The 21,826-nt window shown below is 41.1% G+C and overlaps 4 protein-coding genes and 1 non-coding gene across 5 annotated transcripts; 3 read left to right on the top strand and 2 right to left on the bottom strand.

Annotated features, from left to right (window-relative positions):
* Positions 1-615: 615 nt before the first annotated feature.
* mpc2b (mitochondrial pyruvate carrier 2b) lies at positions 616-5,541 on the top strand. The gene is made up of 5 exons (XM_041056822.1): positions 616-987; positions 2,767-2,807; positions 3,094-3,178; positions 3,708-3,819; positions 4,451-5,541. The coding sequence occupies exons 1-5, from the start codon at positions 894-896 to the stop codon at positions 4,497-4,499; spliced, it is 381 nt and encodes a 126-aa protein (XP_040912756.1). The 5' UTR covers positions 616-893; the 3' UTR covers positions 4,500-5,541.
* Positions 5,542-6,412: 871 nt separating this feature from the next.
* On the bottom strand, positions 6,413-9,822 carry rpl24 (ribosomal protein L24). The gene is made up of 6 exons (XM_041056821.1): positions 9,767-9,822; positions 9,565-9,640; positions 8,564-8,674; positions 7,313-7,449; positions 6,755-6,818; positions 6,413-6,543 (listed from the first exon to the last, which is right to left on the bottom strand). Exons 1-6 carry the CDS (start codon positions 9,769-9,771, stop codon positions 6,463-6,465), a joined length of 474 nt encoding a protein of 157 aa, XP_040912755.1. The 5' UTR covers positions 9,772-9,822; the 3' UTR covers positions 6,413-6,462.
* Positions 8,157-8,338, bottom strand: LOC121194973. The gene has a single exon (XR_005895423.1). It is a non-coding gene; the product is annotated as a small nucleolar RNA SNORA23 (small nucleolar RNA).
* Positions 9,823-10,327: 505 nt separating the features above from the next.
* cep97 (centrosomal protein 97) lies at positions 10,328-15,461 on the top strand. Its single transcript, XM_041056820.1, has 11 exons — positions 10,328-10,443; positions 11,345-11,487; positions 11,645-11,803; positions 11,939-12,040; positions 12,156-12,269; positions 12,405-12,571; positions 12,679-12,843; positions 12,954-13,132; positions 13,272-13,926; positions 14,108-14,183; positions 14,337-15,461. Exons 1-11 carry the CDS (start codon positions 10,407-10,409, stop codon positions 14,841-14,843), a joined length of 2,304 nt encoding a protein of 767 aa, XP_040912754.1. The 5' UTR covers positions 10,328-10,406; the 3' UTR covers positions 14,844-15,461.
* Positions 15,462-15,682: 221 nt separating this feature from the next.
* On the top strand, positions 15,683-21,492 carry nxpe3 (neurexophilin and PC-esterase domain family, member 3). The gene is made up of 6 exons (XM_041057295.1): positions 15,683-15,711; positions 16,315-16,508; positions 16,584-17,359; positions 17,753-17,823; positions 17,940-18,161; positions 18,261-21,492. Exons 2-6 carry the CDS (start codon positions 16,416-16,418, stop codon positions 18,824-18,826), a joined length of 1,728 nt encoding a protein of 575 aa, XP_040913229.1. The 5' UTR covers positions 15,683-15,711; positions 16,315-16,415; the 3' UTR covers positions 18,827-21,492.
* The last annotated feature ends 334 nt before the right edge of the window (positions 21,493-21,826 follow it).

The following is a 21,826-nucleotide window of genomic DNA, read 5'->3' as shown; positions in this document are numbered from 1 at the left end:
ACTATTACATTAAAGTAGTATGTAAATGCAAAACTTTTACTGATAAAAAAAATCAGTTTTTAAGCTATAAAGACAAAAGTGTTAAACAGTTAATTGGAAATTAAATCATATATGTGAAAATATAAGAAGGGAAAAAAGGCACAAACGAGGAATAAAAGGATATATATATATATATATATATATATGTTGAAAGGATAAAGGTCGATTACATTCTCGGTGTTTTTAAAACAATAATAATGATGTATTGTGTACATATTATTTTTCAATTTGTGCCATTTTAGAGAGGGGGCAGAGTAAACACAGCTACTCTGTGGAAAAGATGTTGCCATCAAAACCAGTCATTTGCAACAAAATTCAACAAAATACATTTTTGGATTTTTACAGCCAAACTATGTTTTAATTAATAGTTGTAAAGTCTGTTTGTAACGTTAATTTATTTTTTTTTTCTGTAAAAAATTGTTAATTTGTACCCACCCAGTTGAGGTATGGCGGGCGAGAAAACTAACAATACTGTTTGAACCAATCATTTTGTGTTTCTGACCAGGTGGGCCAATGAGAATAGAGGAAATTGTGACCTCCGCCCCTCGCGTGGTAGGTTGCGCTAAACAGAAAGTCACCTCGTCGTGTCGGTCAGAAGAAAGCTACAGAGTGCTAGCAGTGCTAGCATGGTCGTTGAGCCGCCGGGGCAAGGTCGCTAGTAGGACAGGAGCATCTGCCTCTACCCTTTCATCGACCAGTCGTTTATTTATTTGTCGACATCGTACAAACAGGCGAAGTCAAGCTGTTTTTAAATTCTCTGGATTTTAAAGAAAGACACGTAGCTAGCTAGCGATTTAGCGAGCTAGCTCCAAGTTTCGTTCAGTGTCATCTTCTCCGTCTGAACATCTACAGTCATGGCTGCGCTCAGAGCGTCCTATCACAGGATCCTGGACAGGATCGAGCACATACTGCCCGCCAAACTGAGACCTATCTACAACCACCCGGCAGGTAATGCAAAGCAGATCACCCAACTTCCGTGTGAGCAGGCTGGGTCTGTGTTTGCGATGGTGGGTGACAGATGCGGGGCTCCGTCCAGCTGTGATCTGAGGTGACGGGAGTGATGTGAATGCACTAACTTGTCTTGACTGCATCCTGGAGGGAGTAAATACCAGCTTCTGTCTACGCTTGTTATCTGTGCTGCACGAAAGTCGTTGTTTTAGTGTGACAGTGTTGCTCCGGGAGACCCTAATCTGCCGGGATAACACCGGCTCAGCAACTCTGTCTATGAAGAAGAGCAGAGTTCATGGCAGGGGGAGTGTGCAGACCTGTTTGTCCTCAAGCCACGAAGTTTATTGTAGTGTTAAGTTCTGGGTTTGAGAGAAGTTCAAAGGTCTTACCATAAAATAAACAAGTAAATCAAAATTTCAGCCATTCTGTAACCAACACGACTGTCACTTTATTACAAATAACATACAGCTCATAGTAACATGGTCAGTGACTCTTATGTTGCAACGGATAGAAAACAAAAATTCCTTCAATAATTGTTTCACCTCTGTCCAAGGGTTGTAACACAATGATGGACACTAAAGTCATTTCAGGTTTATTCGTTATACCAATCTAATACAACAGCCTTGAAAAAACTACTGTCTTAATGAAAGTATATTTTGTAGACCTGCATTCAGTAAATGAGGGAATCCTAAATATAACAGAAACACGCCTCCAGAATGGTGAATCATCACTTTAAAACAGTTCAAACAAAAACTCAACATTATAACATTCATGCAGGGAGGCTTTTTTGCATTAGCCTGAAATGCTTTTAGTTAGGCGTACCTAATAAACTGAACATATGTGTTTCTCCTGTTTAGATACAACAACTTGCACACACATTGAGCTCTATTTGACACTGATATTAACTAGAGGGTAGTGAGATTAAGGAGTCACTGACTTCACTGGGGACAATCTGATCTTTGTTTTGTCTGTGCAAGGGTACGACAAGGACTTTCTGACCAGGTATAAATGGGCGGCGACAAAGGCCAACTCCCTCAGAGATGATTTGCAGGGACGGACGTCCTACTCTTTGTTTAGCCTGCAGCTCTGGCCGGGAATGTCATCAAAGTTGATGCCAGACCAGCAGCCTTTTATGGTCCCTCACATTCTTCTTCCCTTGTGCTGTAGCTTATTAAGTTTATGTGAGTCTGTTCCTAGTGGTTTGGATACACTGAGGTGTCCAAGATACTCAGGCCTAACTGTCTGGGGTTGCGTTTAATCTTTTCACCCTTTAGAAAAGCCTGGTTGGAAGATTAACTATCTTAAGGAGAAACATTCTGTGTAATTGCTGTCATATATATATACTGGTATAACATGCTTTTCAAGGGCTGGGATCATTTTCCCAACAACGTGAAATGTGCTTCCTCTTTGGAACTTAATGTGTTAAATTCTCAGTTTGAGAGGAGTTCAAAGGTGTTGCCGTAAAAGATCGAAATATGTTTAAATTGTATTGCTGTGCCCAAACTAATGCAACTGCACACTGTTAAATTGTGTAGGGCTGTAGCTAACTGTTATTGATTAATCTGACTGTTTGTTTCTTGATCAATTGATCAATTTTTGGTACTGTCAAAAATGGCAATTACAAGTACTGAAAGCACAAAATCAAGCCTCCAAATGCATTTTCTTCAAATTGATGAGTAACAAACCCTGTTTAACTAAACAAGATCATGTATTGTCTGTGGTTAGAACATGACTGCGAAATTCACATTTCCCATTTCTTTTGTTGTTGTTTTTTTTTAGGTCCTAAAACCGTTTTCTTCTGGGCCCCAGTGTTTAAATGGGTAAGTGCATTTTCACACTGCTTACGATCTACTTGTGAAAATCTGTGTGGTAGCCACTTAAATCTGTAATGCAAGTTGTGTTATTTCAGTACTCTCATCTCCCAGCCCCTTTGGGGGTCCCAACACCAAGGTTGGGAACCATTGCCATAAGCATAAAGGACATAACCTGTCACCAATTGTGTAATAGTTATATCAGTTCAACTTCATTACTTGTCAGACTGTAAATACGGTAGAAAATCCACACTAGGTTTGATGGAATAAGGACAATGTGGTCTCTTCTCTGCAGGGTTTGGTTGTAGCTGGTTTGGCTGACATGACTCGACCAGCAGAAAAACTCAGTACCTCCCAGTCTGCAGTGCTGACAGCCACAGGTGAGATGAGATTTTAATCAGATTTGTCTTAATGTTCCGGTTTAAAACAGGCATTTGTTTAATTTAAAACAGAACTCGTGTGATTCAGGAGAATATAGCTGGCTTCAGAAAATGTTGTTGCTGATTTAAGTTACCTGTCCCCTTCTTTAAAAGTAAATTTTTAGGGTGAAAATATATTTTATTTGTGTTTGTGTTCCCTTCACATTTTATTTTAGAGGAAAATATATATAAATAATATAAAATAATACTAAATACAGTTTTCAAGATATGGAATGAATTGTGGGGATTTTTGGAACTTGAATCTTGATTAATATTTCAAATTTGTTAGTATATCAGTTCAGAGTTCGGAGAGAATTTGGCCAATCTGTGCTAAAGGTCATCTGATGCATCTGCTTTTGCAATATGTGTCTTTAAACAAATCTTATCTGTTACTCTTTTGCCAAAACATAGATTTTGTTCTCCTGAGCTGTGGCTGGTTTAGCATTAGTGTGCATAACCTTCACTCTCAGCTGTTGTCCTTCTTCACCAGGGCTCATCTGGTCCAGATACTCGTTGGTCATAATCCCGAAGAACTGGAACCTGTTTGCTGTCAACTTCTTTGTCGGCAGCGCGGGAGCCTCCCAGCTCTACAGGATCTGGAGGTTTGTGGTGAACTTATAAAGAGCACCCGCTTGTAACTGACCAGTCAGTGGCCCCTGTCAGTTAATTACCTGACTTCATTATCTCTGTCAATGATCAGAAAGAAAGCCATTAGAAGTGAACAGTAGCTTTCTGGTAAATATGCACACCTTAATCATTGTTGATATGAAATCATGGCACCAGGTTAATGTTTAACTGAGCACATTGCCACAGACACAGTAAGAGTTTTGTGGTAAATGTATAACATACAGGAGTTTTCATGTGTGCTTAGTTTTCCATTGTCAACAATTTACTGAACTGCAAAAGGGAAATGAGCTAAATCATTTGAGATTCAACCCCCGAGCCTCAATAACGATCAGTGTCACGACTTTGTAGCTACACAGACTGTATGGCTGTAGGTTGATAACGTAGATTGGTCCACTGCTTTGGTCTAGAATGAAATATCTCTGAATCCTAATGACTTTGGTGATTCTCTGACTTTTGTCTCTGGCGCCATCATCTGGTTTAAATTCATTTTTGTTTCTGACTGATGATGTGCTAGACATTGTTTTGTTGATTTATTCTCTACAAACAACAGATGAAAGCACATTTCATGCAAATTTAGATCTTAATGTTAGTTTTTTTCTCTAATAGGTACGAGCAGGATAAGAAGGCACAGGCTAAAGAGGCCGCAGAGTCCTGAGGGCCTTTCTTTTGCCAGCGCTCCACCTGCAGTGGACTGAAAGGGAGACCTCACACCAGGCACCAACCTGCCCCTTCTCATCATCTCATGTTGTCTCCATAACATTCATGCCATAACCGTTATCCTACCACATTAAGCCTGTTGTCCCTGTTGGAAATGAGCACTTTTCCTTAAGTTTCAAATTTCCTCAGGATCTTAAAAAACAAACTCACACACATGCACACAAGAATGGTGGTCATCAACGCACAAGTACTACTTGTTCAACCAATTGTATGATTGTATAGTTTGTTCATGCTTTATATATCATGCACTAATTGGGAATTTTTGCTTTTTCCATCGTTTTTCAGGTGTAGCAAATAGGTACCTCATGCAATAATTTCCCAAAAGATGATTTGTGTTGAACGTGGTTTAAAGAATGTTTCCAAATGAAATGAAGAACGATGCCATCACATTTATCTCTTCATTTACATATTTATAATTTGGTTACAGTCACAGCATCTGTACCTCGGCGATTATTAAACAATTATTGATTACCATGTAACAATTCCTTCCATTTGTATAGCTTTAAGTATTTTAATCTGTGTGAGAACAAATCCTAATTTATGAATCACTTGATAAAAATTTTCTCTTGTAGTCAAAACTGTATAGAAAGATGCTGTTATTTGCTGATAATCATTCAGGAATACTTACACCAATGCCACATATTTAACCTGTGCAGCTTTTTATTGATTGTTACCACAGAGTCAACTAGTAAACACCTATACTGAAGCGCCAGCTCTGACTGTTTAATATCAAAGCCACGCTGTTGATACCTCTTTGGTTTAGAAAGGTGTTTTATGTTTTTCTGTGTACTTTCTTTGACATGTTCCTTCTGTTGTTACACATAATGATCCCCTGACGATTTTAGCAATAACTGGTGTCATCATTTTTAAATAATTCTTGATCTGCTGACTGTTTGAACAAATGGCACTTTGACGGTTGATCGTTACGGCTCTGTGGCTAAATAATGGTTATGTACTGCTAATAAATCCTGTTAAACACCCACAGTTGATTTTAAGCATGGACAACTCATAGTTTAAAGTTACACAAAGAGGCTGACCATAGAGATATTAGTAGATTAAAGGAGCCACCAAACTATTTTATACATGAAGATGAGTTTGTTGTGGCTGGCACTTCTCAGCATGACAATTACCACAAATCAGAGAAATTATAATGATGAGGATGTCTTGAGTCGAGAAACGTTTAAATAGAAAGCTTGTGTTAATAGGCATGGAGGCTCTAACAAAAACTGAGTTACAATATGCTAATTGTCGGATTTTTGGATTTACACCCATATAAAGGAGTAAAAAATTTGGATGTTTTGGTCCCAGGTGCTTTCATTTTTTAATCTGCCTCTGAGCTGTGTTGCAGTACAACACTAAATCTCTGGAGTTCCCCTTTAAGGGGACAGATTGACAGAGAATTAATTGCTATTGATAAACGAATCATTACCTGGGTCAGTTCTCGGGCAAAAATGCTGAACATTAACCTTGTTCCAGTTCCTCAGCTGTTTTCTGCTTTTCTTTATGTGACAGCAAATTGAAACAAGCAATTCGAGGACATCACCAAAGGGGCGGTTTCACTATTTTCTGACCTTTGTCGACTCAGCATTTAACTGAGAAAATTATCTGCAGATTCATAAATAATGAAAACAATCATTAGTCGCAGCCCTAAAAGATATACCATGCAACTATCGCAAATTCTGTTTGTAAATTTCACATCATTTGCAGTGTTCCCCACCTTTAGTACTGAACTGCATAAAAAGAATCTGCTTCTAACTTAAAAAAATATTTATATGCAAGTTGACACACTGACATGAATCTGATATGGTTCTCATTCTCATTGTCCTGTTTTCAAATTAGAAATCACACAAATGATGGTTAACCAAAAAATTTTATTCACAACCTTAAACAATGAGTCAGGCTTAGCGTTTTCCACCGACGCGGGGTGCGCTGACCTTCATAGGCTTGGCGATCTTGGGTTTCTGTGCAGCCTTAGTAGTGGCCTACAGAAGGAAAAACACATCAAGTGCAATACCTTGTTACACATGATACAATATAACACTGAGAAGCAGGAAGTTATTATTAATGTACGTTAAAAGCCACAATCCTAAAAATCACCCTTCTCAGTCACATTTGAAAACCATGCATATACGAGACTTGTTTATATTATTTAGCAACGCATCTACAATATAGCAGCCCAACAGGAGACCTTACCTTTGCGCTTGGGGCAGCGGGCTTCTTAGCTGCCTGCTTTGCCTTCTTGGCCTCCTTGGCAGCTCTGAGAAAATAATGAGGAACAATCAGCCAAACTTAAACAGGAGTGGACGATACGGATAAATTTCTGTTATCTTTGTGCTATCATGTAGTTTTATACTGTGTAAGTAAATTATCAGGAGAAAAAGTACAAGTGGAAAAACTATTCATGGACAAAATACCCTGACATAAATGTGTCTTCATCAAAGTGATGCTAAAATATTAAAAAATTTATATTTCCCTCAAACGTCTGACACACCCAAAAATATGTGAGGGACACATTCATTGGTATAAAACAGGAATAAAAAAAATATAGTGTTTAAAAGCTGTCTAAACCAATAGTATAGTTCAGCACAATCGTATGCTGCAGATACAAACAATAAAGAGTCAATACTGGGATATCCCATGAACTTAGTCAGACAGCCACTCAACTTTTCAGTTTTTTGTGATGCGAGAGCCTGATTTAGTGGGAAAAAACACTTTAAAATCAGGTGTATACATGTACAGTTTATTCCTTACCTGATGGCCTGCTCCCTCTGGGCCTTGCGGACCTCGGGCTTCTGGTTCCTCTTGGCCATGATCTCAGCCAGGGAGGCCCCAGTGATGGCCCTCTGGAATTTGACTGCGCGGCGGGTACGTTTCTTCGCCACCTCTTCCTGTTAAAGCCAAAGGACAAAGAGACTTTAGTTTATTCGTCTCAATATACAACACGTCCAACCCAGCCCAAACTCTATTCATTGAAGAAGGATGGAGGAGGACAAGGTCCAGGAGTAACCTACATGTTCAGTTTGGTGTCTGGTTCAACTCACCTGCCAAATGCTACAAGTGCTGGTAAAACCTGTCACCAGACTGATGAAGGTAAGAACAGAAACTGATGATGTTTAACTGAACCACAAAACTTTATGAATGAAACTTTGCCTAGGCATGGACTGCCTTCCACTGCTCTGCACTCACCACTGTATCTGTAAACTTTACCAGTGTTTTCAGGCACCCCCAAAATTAATACATTTTTCCAGTGCCACTCAAAATAAATCCACTCCTAGATACCTGCATCCCTGTCAAGGTCCCAAACCATCATTAAAACCTTTTGTTTTCCGATTCTCCACATGAACATTAATAACCATTAACAACATTTTTAGATTATGAAAACTACTCACTATGAAACCAAACTACAACAATGTCATTTACTTAGCCAGTTATCATGCTCTCACTAGTTAAGTTAGAATTATTGGTGGAGATGGATTTCCACACATCTTAAATTATAAAACCAATTTATGCTCTGCAGTAACCTTGCAATGCTGGTATTTAACTGCTACTAGCTGTAAAGCATTCAGACAGCAAATCATGTATTATAAGTACTGTAGCATGTTGGAGAGTTTGGAGGCCGGCCAATGGTGAGAAGTCAATAAAAGACGTCAAGGGCCAGTACTATGATCTCCAGTTATTGTATGGCTGCAAGTGTGGAGTGAGCACTGCTGCCCAGACTGCAAAACACAGTCTGGCAACAACACATAACACAGACCAACACCGTGCACACCATTCACCCGCAGCCAAACTAAAACATGTGAATCAGTGGGAACTTGTGTTGACTTGTGGTTAATAGTCTAAATAACAAGTACAGGTGTCCATATAGCAGGAAAAGATCATACACCAATTTCACAATCAACCAAATATAAGCAACAAAGATAATCACTCAACCAACAAATGCTATTTTTGAAGCCAATACTGGCTGCTACATTAGTGACAGTTCACACTTAGGCTGTTACTTACAGACTGGCCCTTCTTGTGCTTGCGTCTGTACAGCACAGTCCAGTTGATCTGTCTGGGGTTCCTCTTGGCCAGGAAAGCAGACTCACACTTGGCATTCAAAAACTGGAACACCTAGTGAACACAGGAAACGCAGGTAAATTACTTGTTTTATCACTTGTTCATTCATTTTCCCTCAACAGTTTGAGACGAGTTAAGATTTCAGGCACTTACCAATCATCTGGATCATTTTTGTGACTTCAATGACAGGTGTGTTGCATGACACTTTTTTTTAACATCACCAAAACATTAACTTGTTTCGTGAGAGTTTTGGCAGAAAGTAGCCATATACAGTGCTCCAATTTCAGTGTAGTACATAAATTTAGGACAGTAACTACATTGTTTTCATTTTTGCTGATCACATGGTCAATTAATTGTTTAGTCTGTAAGAAGCTATACGCCAAAAAAAAACATTTGTAATTTTCAGAAGCAAAATCAACAGAGTGAACTAAATTATATATATATATATGAAGTGCTATAGGACGTCAAAAGACAAAGAGCTGAGAAACAACCTGCATATTCTTATAACTTGGATGTAAAGAACAGCTAGGTGAAGCACATTACTTAACACACTAGTGAACTATGAAGACCCCGTCTGTCAAAATTTATATATCAACCTCGTTACAACAGGTACAACATACATTCACATCTGAATTTGTCCACATTACCAATCTCTAGAGCGGTTAAGAGGCGAGCACCAGTACCACAGAAAACCTGGGTATTAATTTAAAACTTACTTAGATGTTTCACTGTGACGCTGGCAACTAACGTTAGCAAGATACGAAGCGAGCTAACGTTAGCAAGCTACATAGAGCCGCCAAGGCCTTTCCAGAGACTATAGTTAATGTTATACACACACATTAAGCTGAAAAGACGATAAATACTAGGTTTAAACGGGCATATTCTAAATCAGATAATATATGCGGACAAAGCTGAGACAAACAGGTGTCGGACTTTGTGCTTACCTTTCCGTCTATCCTGGCGTATCGGCGGCCATGGCCGGGGTATATTTTATACCCGCTGAAACTGCACAACTCGACCCTGAAAAAGAAAAATATGAGCCATCACTTAAAGATCATTATACAAAAGTACTCTTAACGTATATAACATCGTTAAAATGTTTATTTAAGAGTGGAGATGGTGTTTGATAGTATTCAGTTAACTCACTTCATGATGGCTACGAGAGGGCACAAAACCGGAAAGGAAGATAAAGGAAGCGGAAACTGGTTTGGGAGACGTCAAAATAATTTTTATAAATTAATAAACAGTAAATAATTTTTAGTCTGTTTACGTTTAGTTAATACCTTAGGCGTAAATGCACTCATAATTTATTTTTTAAGCAAACTTTTAATCAAAAAATACTTTGATCAACCTTTACAACATTTACGTCACATTTTGATGGTTGCCTAGCAAGCGTATCAGTAACCGGCCAAGCAATAGTTTCTTACTTAAAAAATACGATATTGAAGTGGTGGATCAAGCAGATTAAACAAAGCAAAAATAAGCAACATCAGTTCTTGACTGTTTGGTCGTTAACGTTATTAACTAGATTATTACCCTTTATTACAACCTGCCTGGCGGTTTTCTGCAGCATTTGCGCGCTGTAGGAAACAGTGACAGTTGTAGTCTTTTCGGACCACAAACGCGCCACTCCGTAATGAGCGCAACAGTCTTTTTTGAACTACATTTCCCAGATTTCCTTGGTGAAGCCTTTTGACAAGCGACTGATGCTTCTTGTCGCTCGCACTGCTGTCTGCGGCACATTAGAGTTGTTAGCTAACGTTGGGTGTTTGTCTGGGACAGCAGGATGGGTGTATCAGATTTACAGTTTGATATAAATGCTGGTAAGTGGCCCAACGGTTGTTTTGGTCAGATAAGCAGCAATGATTCATGTTTGGGTAATGGTGACTGAATAGGTTTATTACTAGCTAACATTAGCTTACGTGCATCACCCGACTTCTGCTGTTAGCTGTGTCCAGAGGTGGAGATTAAAACATCCCGTGTTAGGCATACAAATGGTCTTGTAGCGGGTGTGTTCTGCAAGTTCTCTTTCTAGACTGTAAGAAGCAGATCGTAGCGATGTATTTATTTGGCGGCGTATTCAGTTTTTTTCTGCCCTTGATATTCAGATTTCACGCCTTCAGATTTCATAATATCAGCAGTTACAATTGCACTACAGTAGGAATATTTCGACCATTATGTGAAACAAAGCTAGTGAAGGACTGTGGCCATGTTGGAATGACTTACATATCTTCTTTTGTTACTTGATAGATCTGTAGATTTAGATGTGATTACTGTGACCACTTTTCTTAAAGGGGTTTTGCAGCACAACTTTTTAAAGTTGGAAGACTTGCAGAAATAGATTAAAACAAAGTCGGTGATGCAGAGGGAAAACAGTGCCTTATTCAAGACAGGCTTAAAAATACTGCATATTGCACTCCTTTAAATGCTGCTCAAAACCATCTTTAATTAGAGTTTTCCTGCCTGGTAAATGTCCTTTCAACCCAGGTTTTCTGTCAGATATTTGAGGTCTCAAGCCTGAGACAAGGCAACCCCGATGACAGCAAACTGACCTCTATGTAAAAATTCAGTGCAGTGTCTGACCCCAACTTTACTGTATGTGTATACTGTATGTTTGCTTGGCTACTTTAAGATCTTGTGTGTTATGTAGTCATAGTGATGAACAGCTCACACTTGTTGTGGTTTTCCAGTCTGTTTAATCTCCGCTTTCTTTCCTCTTACAAGGACCTGTGGTGGATCTTTCGGCCCAGGGTATGCAAAAGCTGGACCCTAGTTTCACCTGCTCTGAAGACACTCACACTCTCATTCTGGACCGTAACCACATCATGAAACTGGATCATCTGGAGAGGAGCCCAGGCCTTCAACAGGTAGTTTTCACTTTGAAATATAGGCTGTTTTTTATTCAGTTTTCACTCTCTTTATTTACAGAATTATAGCATGGTCACTAGTGACTCTGGGTCTAAATACTGTGTACAGTTTGCTGATTTGATGTCCTGTGGTAAGTCTTGGTTTTTTCCTCTACAGCTGTCTGTAGCTAGTAACCGTCTGGTGAGAATGATGGGAGTTTCTCGGCTGACGGAGTTGAGAGTCCTCAATCTTCCCAATAACAGCATTGGCTACATCGAGGGGCTAAGAGATCTGCCTCACCTCAATTGGCTCAACCTGTCTGGAAACAATATTAAGGTGAGGAGAACCGAGATTTTCACATACTTCACTTACAAATTGTCATTTATGTACAAAACCACCACTGCACAGATTAGTTTCAGTCCGTGTGTTAATATGTTGTGTGTTTGACCGACAGTATGCTCTTTTACACAGGTCATTGAGCAACTCAGCAACTGTGTTTCCCTTCAGCACCTGGATCTGTCTGATAATAACATTTCTACCATTGGTGATCTGACTAAACTGGTGGCATTAAAGGTTAGTTCTGCAGCCTCTTAGGTCAAAGGCGAGCCTAAACCAAAAATTATTATGTAATAATGTAATGTTATAGAGTCAGTTTTCTGTCATGACCAATTTTCTTTGAATGTTTCAGACACTTTTACTCCACGGAAACAGCATCACAACACTTCGAACAGTTCCTGCACACCTACCTGCCCATTTATCCATTCTCTCCCTGGCAGAAAATGAGATAAGAGATCTGAATGAAGTAATTATCTTTCTCCTAACTCAATACACAAGCACAGATTTCCGTTTAAAATATGTTTAGCAGCTTATTTTCATTGACTGATTTCTGTTTCTTTTTTACTTGCATCCCCTTCTGTTATTTCCGATTACTCCATAGGTGTCATACCTGGCACCCCTTCATGAACTGGAGCAGCTGTCCATAATGAGCAACCCTTGTGTTATGGCAACCCCCTCATTGCCAGGATTTGACTATCGGCCTTATATCATGAGCTGGTGCCTGAGTCTGAAGGTCCTAGACGGCTATGTAGTGTCACAAAAAGAAGGGTGCGTACATCTGTATGCTGTTACAGTTTGCATGTTAGGATTCACACAGGAACAGTATCCAAATGTTTGAATCTCTTTTTTGTTTTGTGTCCTTGTCACAATTATAGTCTAAAAGCAGAGTGGCTGTACAGTCAGGGTAAAGGCCGTTCATATCGACCAGGTCAGCATGTACAGCTGGTTCAGTACCTCACCACTGTTTGCCCTCTAACCGCATCACCGGCCTTGGAGACGGCAGAAGATGCTAAGCTGGAGAAGATCCTCAGGAAGCAGAGGTATAAATCTGATTTACAGAAAGCTTTTTAACAAGCAACACATGCCTATGGATGGAAAATGTTTATTTGAATGAGCTTATGTTTGTTCTGACATTTTTTTTTTCTCTCAGGTTTCACCAAAGGCAGCTCTTAGAGGAGACCCAGGGAGGCTGTGCCAGTCCTCCACGTCCAAATCAACTAGATGTAGACAAGCACAGTCCTTCAGATGCCTCGCAACAGGGGGGATCCAGAGAGGTGACGAAAAACACTGCACCTGGACCAGCTGCTGCTCCATCAGTCCCGGAAACAGGCAAGAGAGCTTCGACTTAATGCTATGCTTGGGTCCACAAAACCAACCTTTATATTTATTGTTTGTCTTTTACCAGTTACCATTTTTATGCAAAGGGTTTTTTTTAAATAACGCTATCTGTTTTCTGTTAAACTTACAGAGCCAGTTGTGCAGTTCAACACCTGGGTGAGCTGCGATTCTTCTCACCCATCATTGCCAGTGGTTCGCAGCCCAAGGCTCGCAGAGGAGCACATCTGTTTGGAGGATGTTCAGACAGATGAAGATAAACTCAATGGCAGCATGCTTTCCTCAGAGTCCACCTTTCTCCCCTTCACGTCTGATCTGGATCCACAAATGACCCAGTCTGACAGCGAGGATGAGACAGAGACGTTCGAACCTGATTCCCTGGCCCCAAAACGGCCAGCACAGCCCAAAAAGCACAACACAAACAAGACAAATCATTCACCCCCAGTGGATAAGCAAGAGAGGAAGACCCTTGAAGAAGAAGTTAATTCGAGTGCAGCCACAACAGTCGTCCCACTGGGAGTCAGAGTTGGCATATCACAAAATGATCTGGAAACATCCTCTGATTTTGGTAAAGCAGAGATGAAAGAAGCCTCCAAGCAGGAAGAAGCCAATATGTGCGCCAGCAAATCAAGTTTGATGGAAGCAGACAGGGCAGCAGTTAAAATACAGTCCTGGTGGAGGGGACACTACACTCGCTGTTGTCACCGCATGGCCAAAGAGGTGCGCAGCGAAATCCGCCTGCGTAGGATGCAAGAACATATCCTCTTCCTGTCTGAGAAGCTGAACAGGTAACTGACTGACGATCAGCAAATAACAGACTGCTTCTTTAACAGTAACAAGTCATTTTTGTTAGTTGTCTTTTGTTTTATTCATGGCACAAGAAGGATTCTACTTTCATATATGGTTGCAGATATATACATAATAAATTCAGCTGTAAGGCACTAAAAGGTCATACTGATGTGTTTGCAGTGTGCAGAAGCAGTATGAAGAAGAGAGGTTACAAAGGCTGGTTCAGGAGGAGGCTGTGAAGTTTCTGTGGAAAGAGGTCAGTGATTGAAGTTGTTTATTTATCACTGCGTCGTATTTATGTCATATAATGTTGGTCTTGGTGGTATCATCTCCAGAGATACTCTATAATCTTACTTGATTTACATGGCTGGATCATTAATTTTCAACTTCTCCTGTGTTTTCCATGTAGCTCCAGTCCATGCAGCAGTGGAAGAAGTCTGTGGAGCAGCAGCTGGCGAACATTACCCAGGCTGCCAACCTGGCTCAGATTTCATCTCCTGGACTATGTAAGGCTGCCCAGCCTGTTGCCTCCAGCACAACAAACCCACCCAACACAGACGTCTCCTTCCCAGACTCAGGCTTCCAGTCAACGAGCGATCAGCCGGGAGCACAGGAGGACAGCTTCCTGAGCAGTGGGACAGAAGACTCTTTGAAGACCGTGCGAGCACTGAGCCCTGTTCGTAGCGGCTTTGCTGGTGGTTGCGATGGTGCAGACAGCGCAGACTGCAGCCTGCTGGAGCAATACCTCTCCTCTGTGCAACAGAGGGAGGAGGAGGCTGAGGAGGTGATCAGTGATAGAACAGAAACACCACAGCCCTCCTCACCTATCTCCCCTGGTAAAACAGCACAGTCCAACTCCCCACAGAAGGCGGCAGAAGTGCAGAGAACGGAGGGAGCCACTCTTAGCCCTGTCTGAGACTCTACACCTACAGACACCTGTACAGAACTCCTGAGTGTGTGTGTAAAGTGTAGGATTGAGATATGTTTCCCTCTATTGAACTTTGGTCATGTCATACAACTGCACTCACCGTGATTACTGACCCAGATCTCAAATAACCATGCACTCAAGTCTGAACCCAGGGCAGGCTTGGAAACAATACTTTACTGTGAATGTAACTCAAAATTTTATACACCACTACTTATTACCACTATTCTCTTATTTAATGGACATTGTCATCCTGTAAAGATTGATTGCTTGGTTGTGACCTAGCTTCAGAAGGTATTAGCAACTTGAAAGCAATTTTTGATGACATACAGTGAGTAGGCTGCTTCCCCTAGTGATGAAGAGACCAGGCATATTCTCCTTGTTGATATCCATCAATGCCTAACTGATAAACTGCAATAAATCAGATTAGGAGTTGATGTGTTAAACGTAGTGCACTTGTATCCACAGATGAACAAGCATACCATCTATTGTGACATAGTTGTTAATGGTTGACCTGTTTCTATCGACTTTAGATCACACTGATGATCAACATAAAAAATGTTGTACTATATATTTATCTTAAGAAAGATGTAATAAAATCTGCAATTATAATTTTCCACACATTCTTATTTGGGATACACATTTCTTATTATGTTGAAAGACGGGAAGAAATGGAGCTGAAGCTAATAATTATCCAATGCGTTAAACACGGAGGTGTTATTTATTTATTGACCACCAGAGGACGCAGCAACACCCCCCCCCCCCCCCCCCCCCTCCCTCCACTAAACACCCCCAACTCACGTCTGCCTTAATCCGCAGCTGTACGGAGCGTCATCTCCTTCCTCCGCCGTCGGACCGTGTAAGTATCCGAGCATTTCTCAGCGAAAACGCCCGCATCGCCGGTGTTGACGTTATCTAAAGGAAAATCTGCATGTCAATAGAAATATGTCGGAATCTCCACCCGTGTATAGGATTTAATAATCCACCCATTTCTTTGTTGTTGGCTCTTGCGCCATTGCAGCCGTTCATGTGATAGCCGTGGCAGCTGATCGCTCTCGTTGGCTCGTGATGAAGATAAGTCTGAAACCCGGTGGGATGCTCACAGTCACCCGAGCGGTGCGACTGTCTGTGTGTACTTGGCTGTTAAATCTGTATGTCGACATTTGTAGGCATGGATGGGTGTATGGTGTAAGATGAAGAACAACAGGCGCAGTAACTTTGATTTGGGCTTGTGAATAAGGAATAGTAGATTCTCTGGTGGGCAAAATGTTATTGTTTGGTAATATTCATCGCCCGCCTGACTCCTGGCGTCAAATATTTTAATGCAACTTTGTCTTGACCTGACGTGTTTGGATATAGCTCTTCATCATCCTCCATCAACTGTAGTTTTTCTTCCTTTCTGCATAAACGTGAATCGTGTCCCTTTGTCCCCGTGTTAGTTTTCTGTTTCTCTCTTTGACAGGGTCTGTTCATCATCCCTGTGGACGAAGAGATTCCGTCATCGCCGTGGTGACAGCAGAGACAGAAGCAGGGCCTGATCATGGGAGACGGGAGGAGGCCATCATGTGCCGAAATCTGTCCAAATATGCCCTCCTCTTCCTCTTCCTAGCTGTGTCTGGACTCATCTTCCTGCTCCGCAACATCCACACGGTGGAGGTGAGTGTGGAGGGAAGGGGTTCATATGTGACCTTTGAATTTTGAAAATGTGAAAAACTCTCTTATTCTTTCCAGAACTGGAATTGCCACACGATTTCAGCCCTCTACCAGCTACAGAGCAGGATCCATTCATCCTTCATCCCAGTCAGCACTTTTTATCACAACCACACCTTCTGCGCTCACCTGGGCCAGAAACCCTCACCAGAAGATGAACTGGAAGAACGCTACCTGTTGGACTCTATTGCCTGGCCTGGGCCTCCACCTCGCTCTATGCCAACTGCCTTTCGCCAGACAAGTGACCCCGTGCACAGCCTGTTTGCCATCCTTCCCGCTAAAGGAGGAAGGGAGTGGCATGTCGGTGACCAACTGGAGGCCCTCATCCAAATACATGACTTCCAGGGCCGTCCCAAGCGCTATGGTGGGGATTTCCTTTTGGCCAGACTGCACTCTCCGGAGCTCGGAGCAGGTGTAGCAGGCGCAGTGCTGGACCACAGGAATGGATTTTATTCTGCTCTCTTCCCACTCCTCTGGGTTGGGTCTGCACAAGTTGAGATTATGTTGGTGCACTCAAGCGAGGCCGTTGCTGTGCTGCAACGGCTGAGGGAAGTGCACCCTGATCGCGTGTTTTTTAAGAGCCTGTTCCGATTGGGTTTCATTTCTGAAACTACAATGTGCAACATGTGCCTGCCCCCTGATCAGCAGCCTCTGTGCAACTACACGGACCTGTACACAGGGGAACCCTGGTACTGCTACAAGCCCAAGATACTCAGCTGTGACACCAGAATCAACCACGCCAAAGGTGGCTACCTGAAACACCTCATCACCAACAAGGAGGCACTGCTCTTACAGAGGTTCGTAGTGTCCTTGAAAGAGGGATATATGCTGTTTTCTGAAAGGCTAAGTCTGATTATATTTTCAATTTTTCTTACTTTCAACAAATCCCATAAAATCCAGCTATTGCACTGGGTGTATTATTGCTTCATTTCAGGGAAAATGGGCACTGCAATTTATTTTCACTCCAGTTTGAGTAATGCTAAACACTACAGTGCCCAGCTGTTTTAAGAAGTTACTCAGTTTTTTTTAATGAACCTAGTTGTTGCTTGTCTTGTTATGACTGAAGATTTATATCTTCAGCAGTACCTAACGTGTTCGTTGGTTTTTATGGGATTTGTGAACAGTGAAATACTGATTATCATTTGCCTAATTTTTTTTTAAATGGAATTGTTTTGTTTTTTTAACTTTAGTGGTGTAAACCTCAAAGTGCACATACATGCTTCAGGACCCGACAGAATCAATGTGCTGCCACCAAGGAAAGGTAGAGTACAACTCCAGAGTAACATTTGTAGTTTGTGTGTCAGTTCACGGTTTGTGCATGCTTTGATTTATTCCGTTAAATTCATTTTGTCTGCAACATTTCTCGCCTTGTGTCAGATAAAGTAGAGGTAGAAAGCAGCAGTATAAAACCAGAAGCTATTACGCTAGAACCATCTGGATATTACTACGAAGACTCATGGAGGCCGCTAGGTGGGGTTACAATGCGCCGGTTCAGTGACTCATCTGCCATCACTCAGTGTTTGAAGAACAAGGTGATTTACATGTACGGGGACTCCACCGTCAGGCAGTGGTTTGAGCACCTCATTGCTTTTGTACCAGGTGAGGGTTTTCTTTTTGTTTCATCTATGATTTTTGCAGTCTGCATTTTGCCTTGTACGTCCTACCCACTGGATCTTCCATTTAATCCACTCTCCCCAGAGTTGAAGGAGTTCAATCTACAAAGTCCTAAAAACGTTGGGCCTTTCATGGCAGTGGACAGCACTCATAATATTCTCTTGAAGTACCGCTGCCATGGCCCACCCATCCGATTCTCCACCGTCATGTCCAGCGAGTTGAGGTACATTTCAAATGAGCTGGACGGCCTTTCTGGGGGTCCCAACACCGTCGTGGTCCTCAGCATCTGGGCCCATTTCAGCACCTTTCCCGTGCAGGTATACATACGGCGGCTCCGTCACATTCGGCGGGCGCTGGTGCGACTTCTGGACCGAGCGCCAGGGACGCTAGTTGTGATCCGCTCAGCCAACCTCCAGGCCCTGGACCAAGAGGTGAGCCTGTACAACAGCGACTGGTATTCTCTGCAGCTGGATAATGTACTCAGGACCATGTTCAAAGGAATGAGCGTTCTGCTGGTGGACGCCTGGCAAATGACTTTAGCACACCACCTCCCCCATGCCCTCCATCCACCTCCAGCCATTGTGAAGAACATGATAGACATGCTTCTGTCTTACGTTTGCCCAGAGAAGAAGAACAGCCAACAGAAATAGAGGCACAGTGACCATGGATCAGTTGAAGGAGACTTTACTTCTGAATCCAGCAATCGGTTCTTCAAATCCAAACGCTCACTTCTTTGTTCAGCTTTTTTGAAGACTTGTAAACAAGTGTTCTCTGAAGCTACATACCCTTTAAATACCACCTTTACTGAGAGATTTAGACTGATACCACTGATCTCTGTTTCCTTGGCTGTTACATTTAATTTTGTTCCCCACATAGCTAATTTCTTTTCCAGGAATGCCAAAGACCTTGGTAACAAAAACACTTGAAAACAATCACTATGTGTGCGTGTAATGTTTTGTCTGTGTGATATTCTTACTTACGTCGCCCATATTCAATAGATAGATAGAACTTTATTAATCCCTTGGGCAGGGTCCCCCCGGGGTATTAAGGTTCCAGCAGCAGCACAGCACTGTAGATAAAGGACAGTAATAATTCTAAAAACAGCTGTAAAAAACAGGAAATTGCACATCAGAAAGTACTAAACCATAACTTCAGTTTTTCAGAAACCTGCTTTTCAGCAAGGTTTCGTGAACATTAAGTCAAACGCTGCCAGTGGTGTGTGTACATCTGAGACTCGACCTTTACGTACGTTTCTAATGACTCTTTTGTATTAATTCTTAGCTTTTTATTACAGAAATAATTTTCTTTCTGTCTTCAGTTTCGATTCTGGGTGTTTTATAGGGACATTTGAGGGATAACGTAACGTAATAATAATGTAATATGATCAAGTACTGTATGTGTCACATGTTTGTCATTGGAAGCCGGGAGAGGAGAGTGAAAGCTGTTTATTGAGGGGTTTCAGGTCTGTGTGGTGTAAAGAGATAATGTGCCTATTTTATATCTAATTGTGTCTGTCTCTGACAACATCAGAGACATAGTATTTAGTCATTTATAAGAACTGAGATGCTTTCATGTATTTGCAACTGTTTTGCTTTTCTAACATTGTTAAAAGGACCAGTTTGTAACCAAACAAGTTTGGACCAGTGTTTGGAAGCCATTGCCATAGCTGTGGTTCAGATCATGTGGTAAAGGGAGGCCTGAGCTGGAGCTGGGTGATGCGTTAGTACAAGATTAATATCACAATGAGGTGCTAAAGGTGGCCACGATTGATTGATTGATTGATTTATGAATGATCTTAAAGCCTGTGATATTCAGTAAACTAAATTGTAGCAATGGCATTAGAAGTCACAGATCAGTCTCAGTGACTCTTATTCATATGAACTTAAAATTCATTCTGATTTTCATGTATTTAACCAGGTAAATGTTTTGTTAAGATTTATATTGCTGTTTCTGGCCAAGAGGGCAGCGTTTAAACACTGTTACAACAATAACAACTGACTGAGCCACCGCAGCTCTCAGTCACATTTGATAATGGATTGGATGCTGCCAAGTAAGCCCTGAGTGCTCGTTGGTTCAGAGCTGTAGTTGACAGGTTTGCATCACTGTTACATATTTATTAGTTTGACAGCATGTTGGAAATGCAGGGGATTTTAGAGAATTCTAAAAGCACATATTTCAGTTGATATTAAAGGAGATATTATGCAGAAGGACAGTGACTGCAGTTAATTTGTGCTTTCTTTCTGTGGGAGAACAGGAAAATAATTTGTTGTTTTCATATATTAATGTCTGGGAAACACGAAAATATAAGGAATACGGTGGAATAGATTTTGGATATTAATTTATATTTGTTGACGCAGCTGTTAGTCCCGCCAGGTCCCTTATTCTCATATTCTTCTAATCTACATGTGGCTTGCACCATTCACTGCCTTTACCTGCGGCAGTTGTGCTCAATGACTTACCTGCTGAATAAAATTAAAACCTGTCAAAATGTAATGAAATGTTTTGCAAATGAAACAAAAAAACTACTAATGCATTCAACTTTTTCGTAATGTAGCATTATTTGAGCTATATATCTCACTCACACATGACATGGCATCTGATGATCTCACTCCTAACCCATGGGCATGGATAACGTGCTGCTGCTGTAACAGCCTCCTCCTGGACCTGGATTTGCTCCACTTCAGCCACAAAACGAAGAATGAGGTCAGACACTGATGTTAGGCCGTCAGTCCTGGCTCACAGTCGGCGTTTTAATTCCTTCCAAAGATATTTGATGGGTTTGAGTTTGATACCTTCCACACCAAACTAAAAAAGAAACACACACACACACAAAGTGGTTTAACTGGCCTGACTTTCTGCACTGGAGTGTTGTGTCTCAACATGAAAGGGCCTTGCCCAAAGCTGGAAGCACACTGTTTATCTATATATCTATATTATATCTCAAACCATGAGACACAGCCTCAGGCCTTACATACATAAAAGTAAGTTGATGGGGATGCACAGAGCAGAACTACAGCTGTTTACCGAAAGTTACTGTGAGGAACAACTTTATATCATTTTGTTGGAACCATAATAAAAGTGTGTCTTTTTTACACAAATTTTGACAGATTGCTGTGAAAGTTAGAGAACTGAGGTAGAATTAACAGAAATGCTGATTGAATTGTCAAAATAACAGTTGCTGTAGCTGCTCCTTTGCACAGCTCTGCTTCCTGTTAGATGGGATACAGGGAACAGAGACCACTGGATCCCACATTGAAAATGTACATTGACTTATTATTGAGTACTTAAGTAAAACTGTCAAATAAATCACTGAAAATTGATCAAATGCAATCAATCACTTCTATTTTTGTTGTCAATTTTATTTAAAAAGTTTCATTTTCCCTTTGAAAACTTCAAGCATATCTCTCGGTACTAAAGCTTGCTGAGCATCTTATTCTCTAAGAGTAAAAGATAAGTTCATCAGTAACTTTGGCAAAAAGACAACAACAGGAAGAGCTCTGTACAAAACTAAAGGAAAACATGATGGTCACACTCAATCCCTTACAATAACTCCTCCGAATACATATTCAAGAAAACAGCAAAAGGCCTCCTATTGAGAATAAATGATTTTTACAGGGAAGCAGAGACACTGAATGGAAATTACAGGCTTA

The sequence above is a fragment of the Toxotes jaculatrix genome, chromosome 15 (assembly GCF_017976425.1).
Source record: "Toxotes jaculatrix isolate fToxJac2 chromosome 15, fToxJac2.pri, whole genome shotgun sequence".
NCBI lineage: Eukaryota > Metazoa > Chordata > Actinopteri > Toxotidae > Toxotes > Toxotes jaculatrix.
This window is presented reverse-complemented; position numbering and strand designations above follow the sequence as displayed.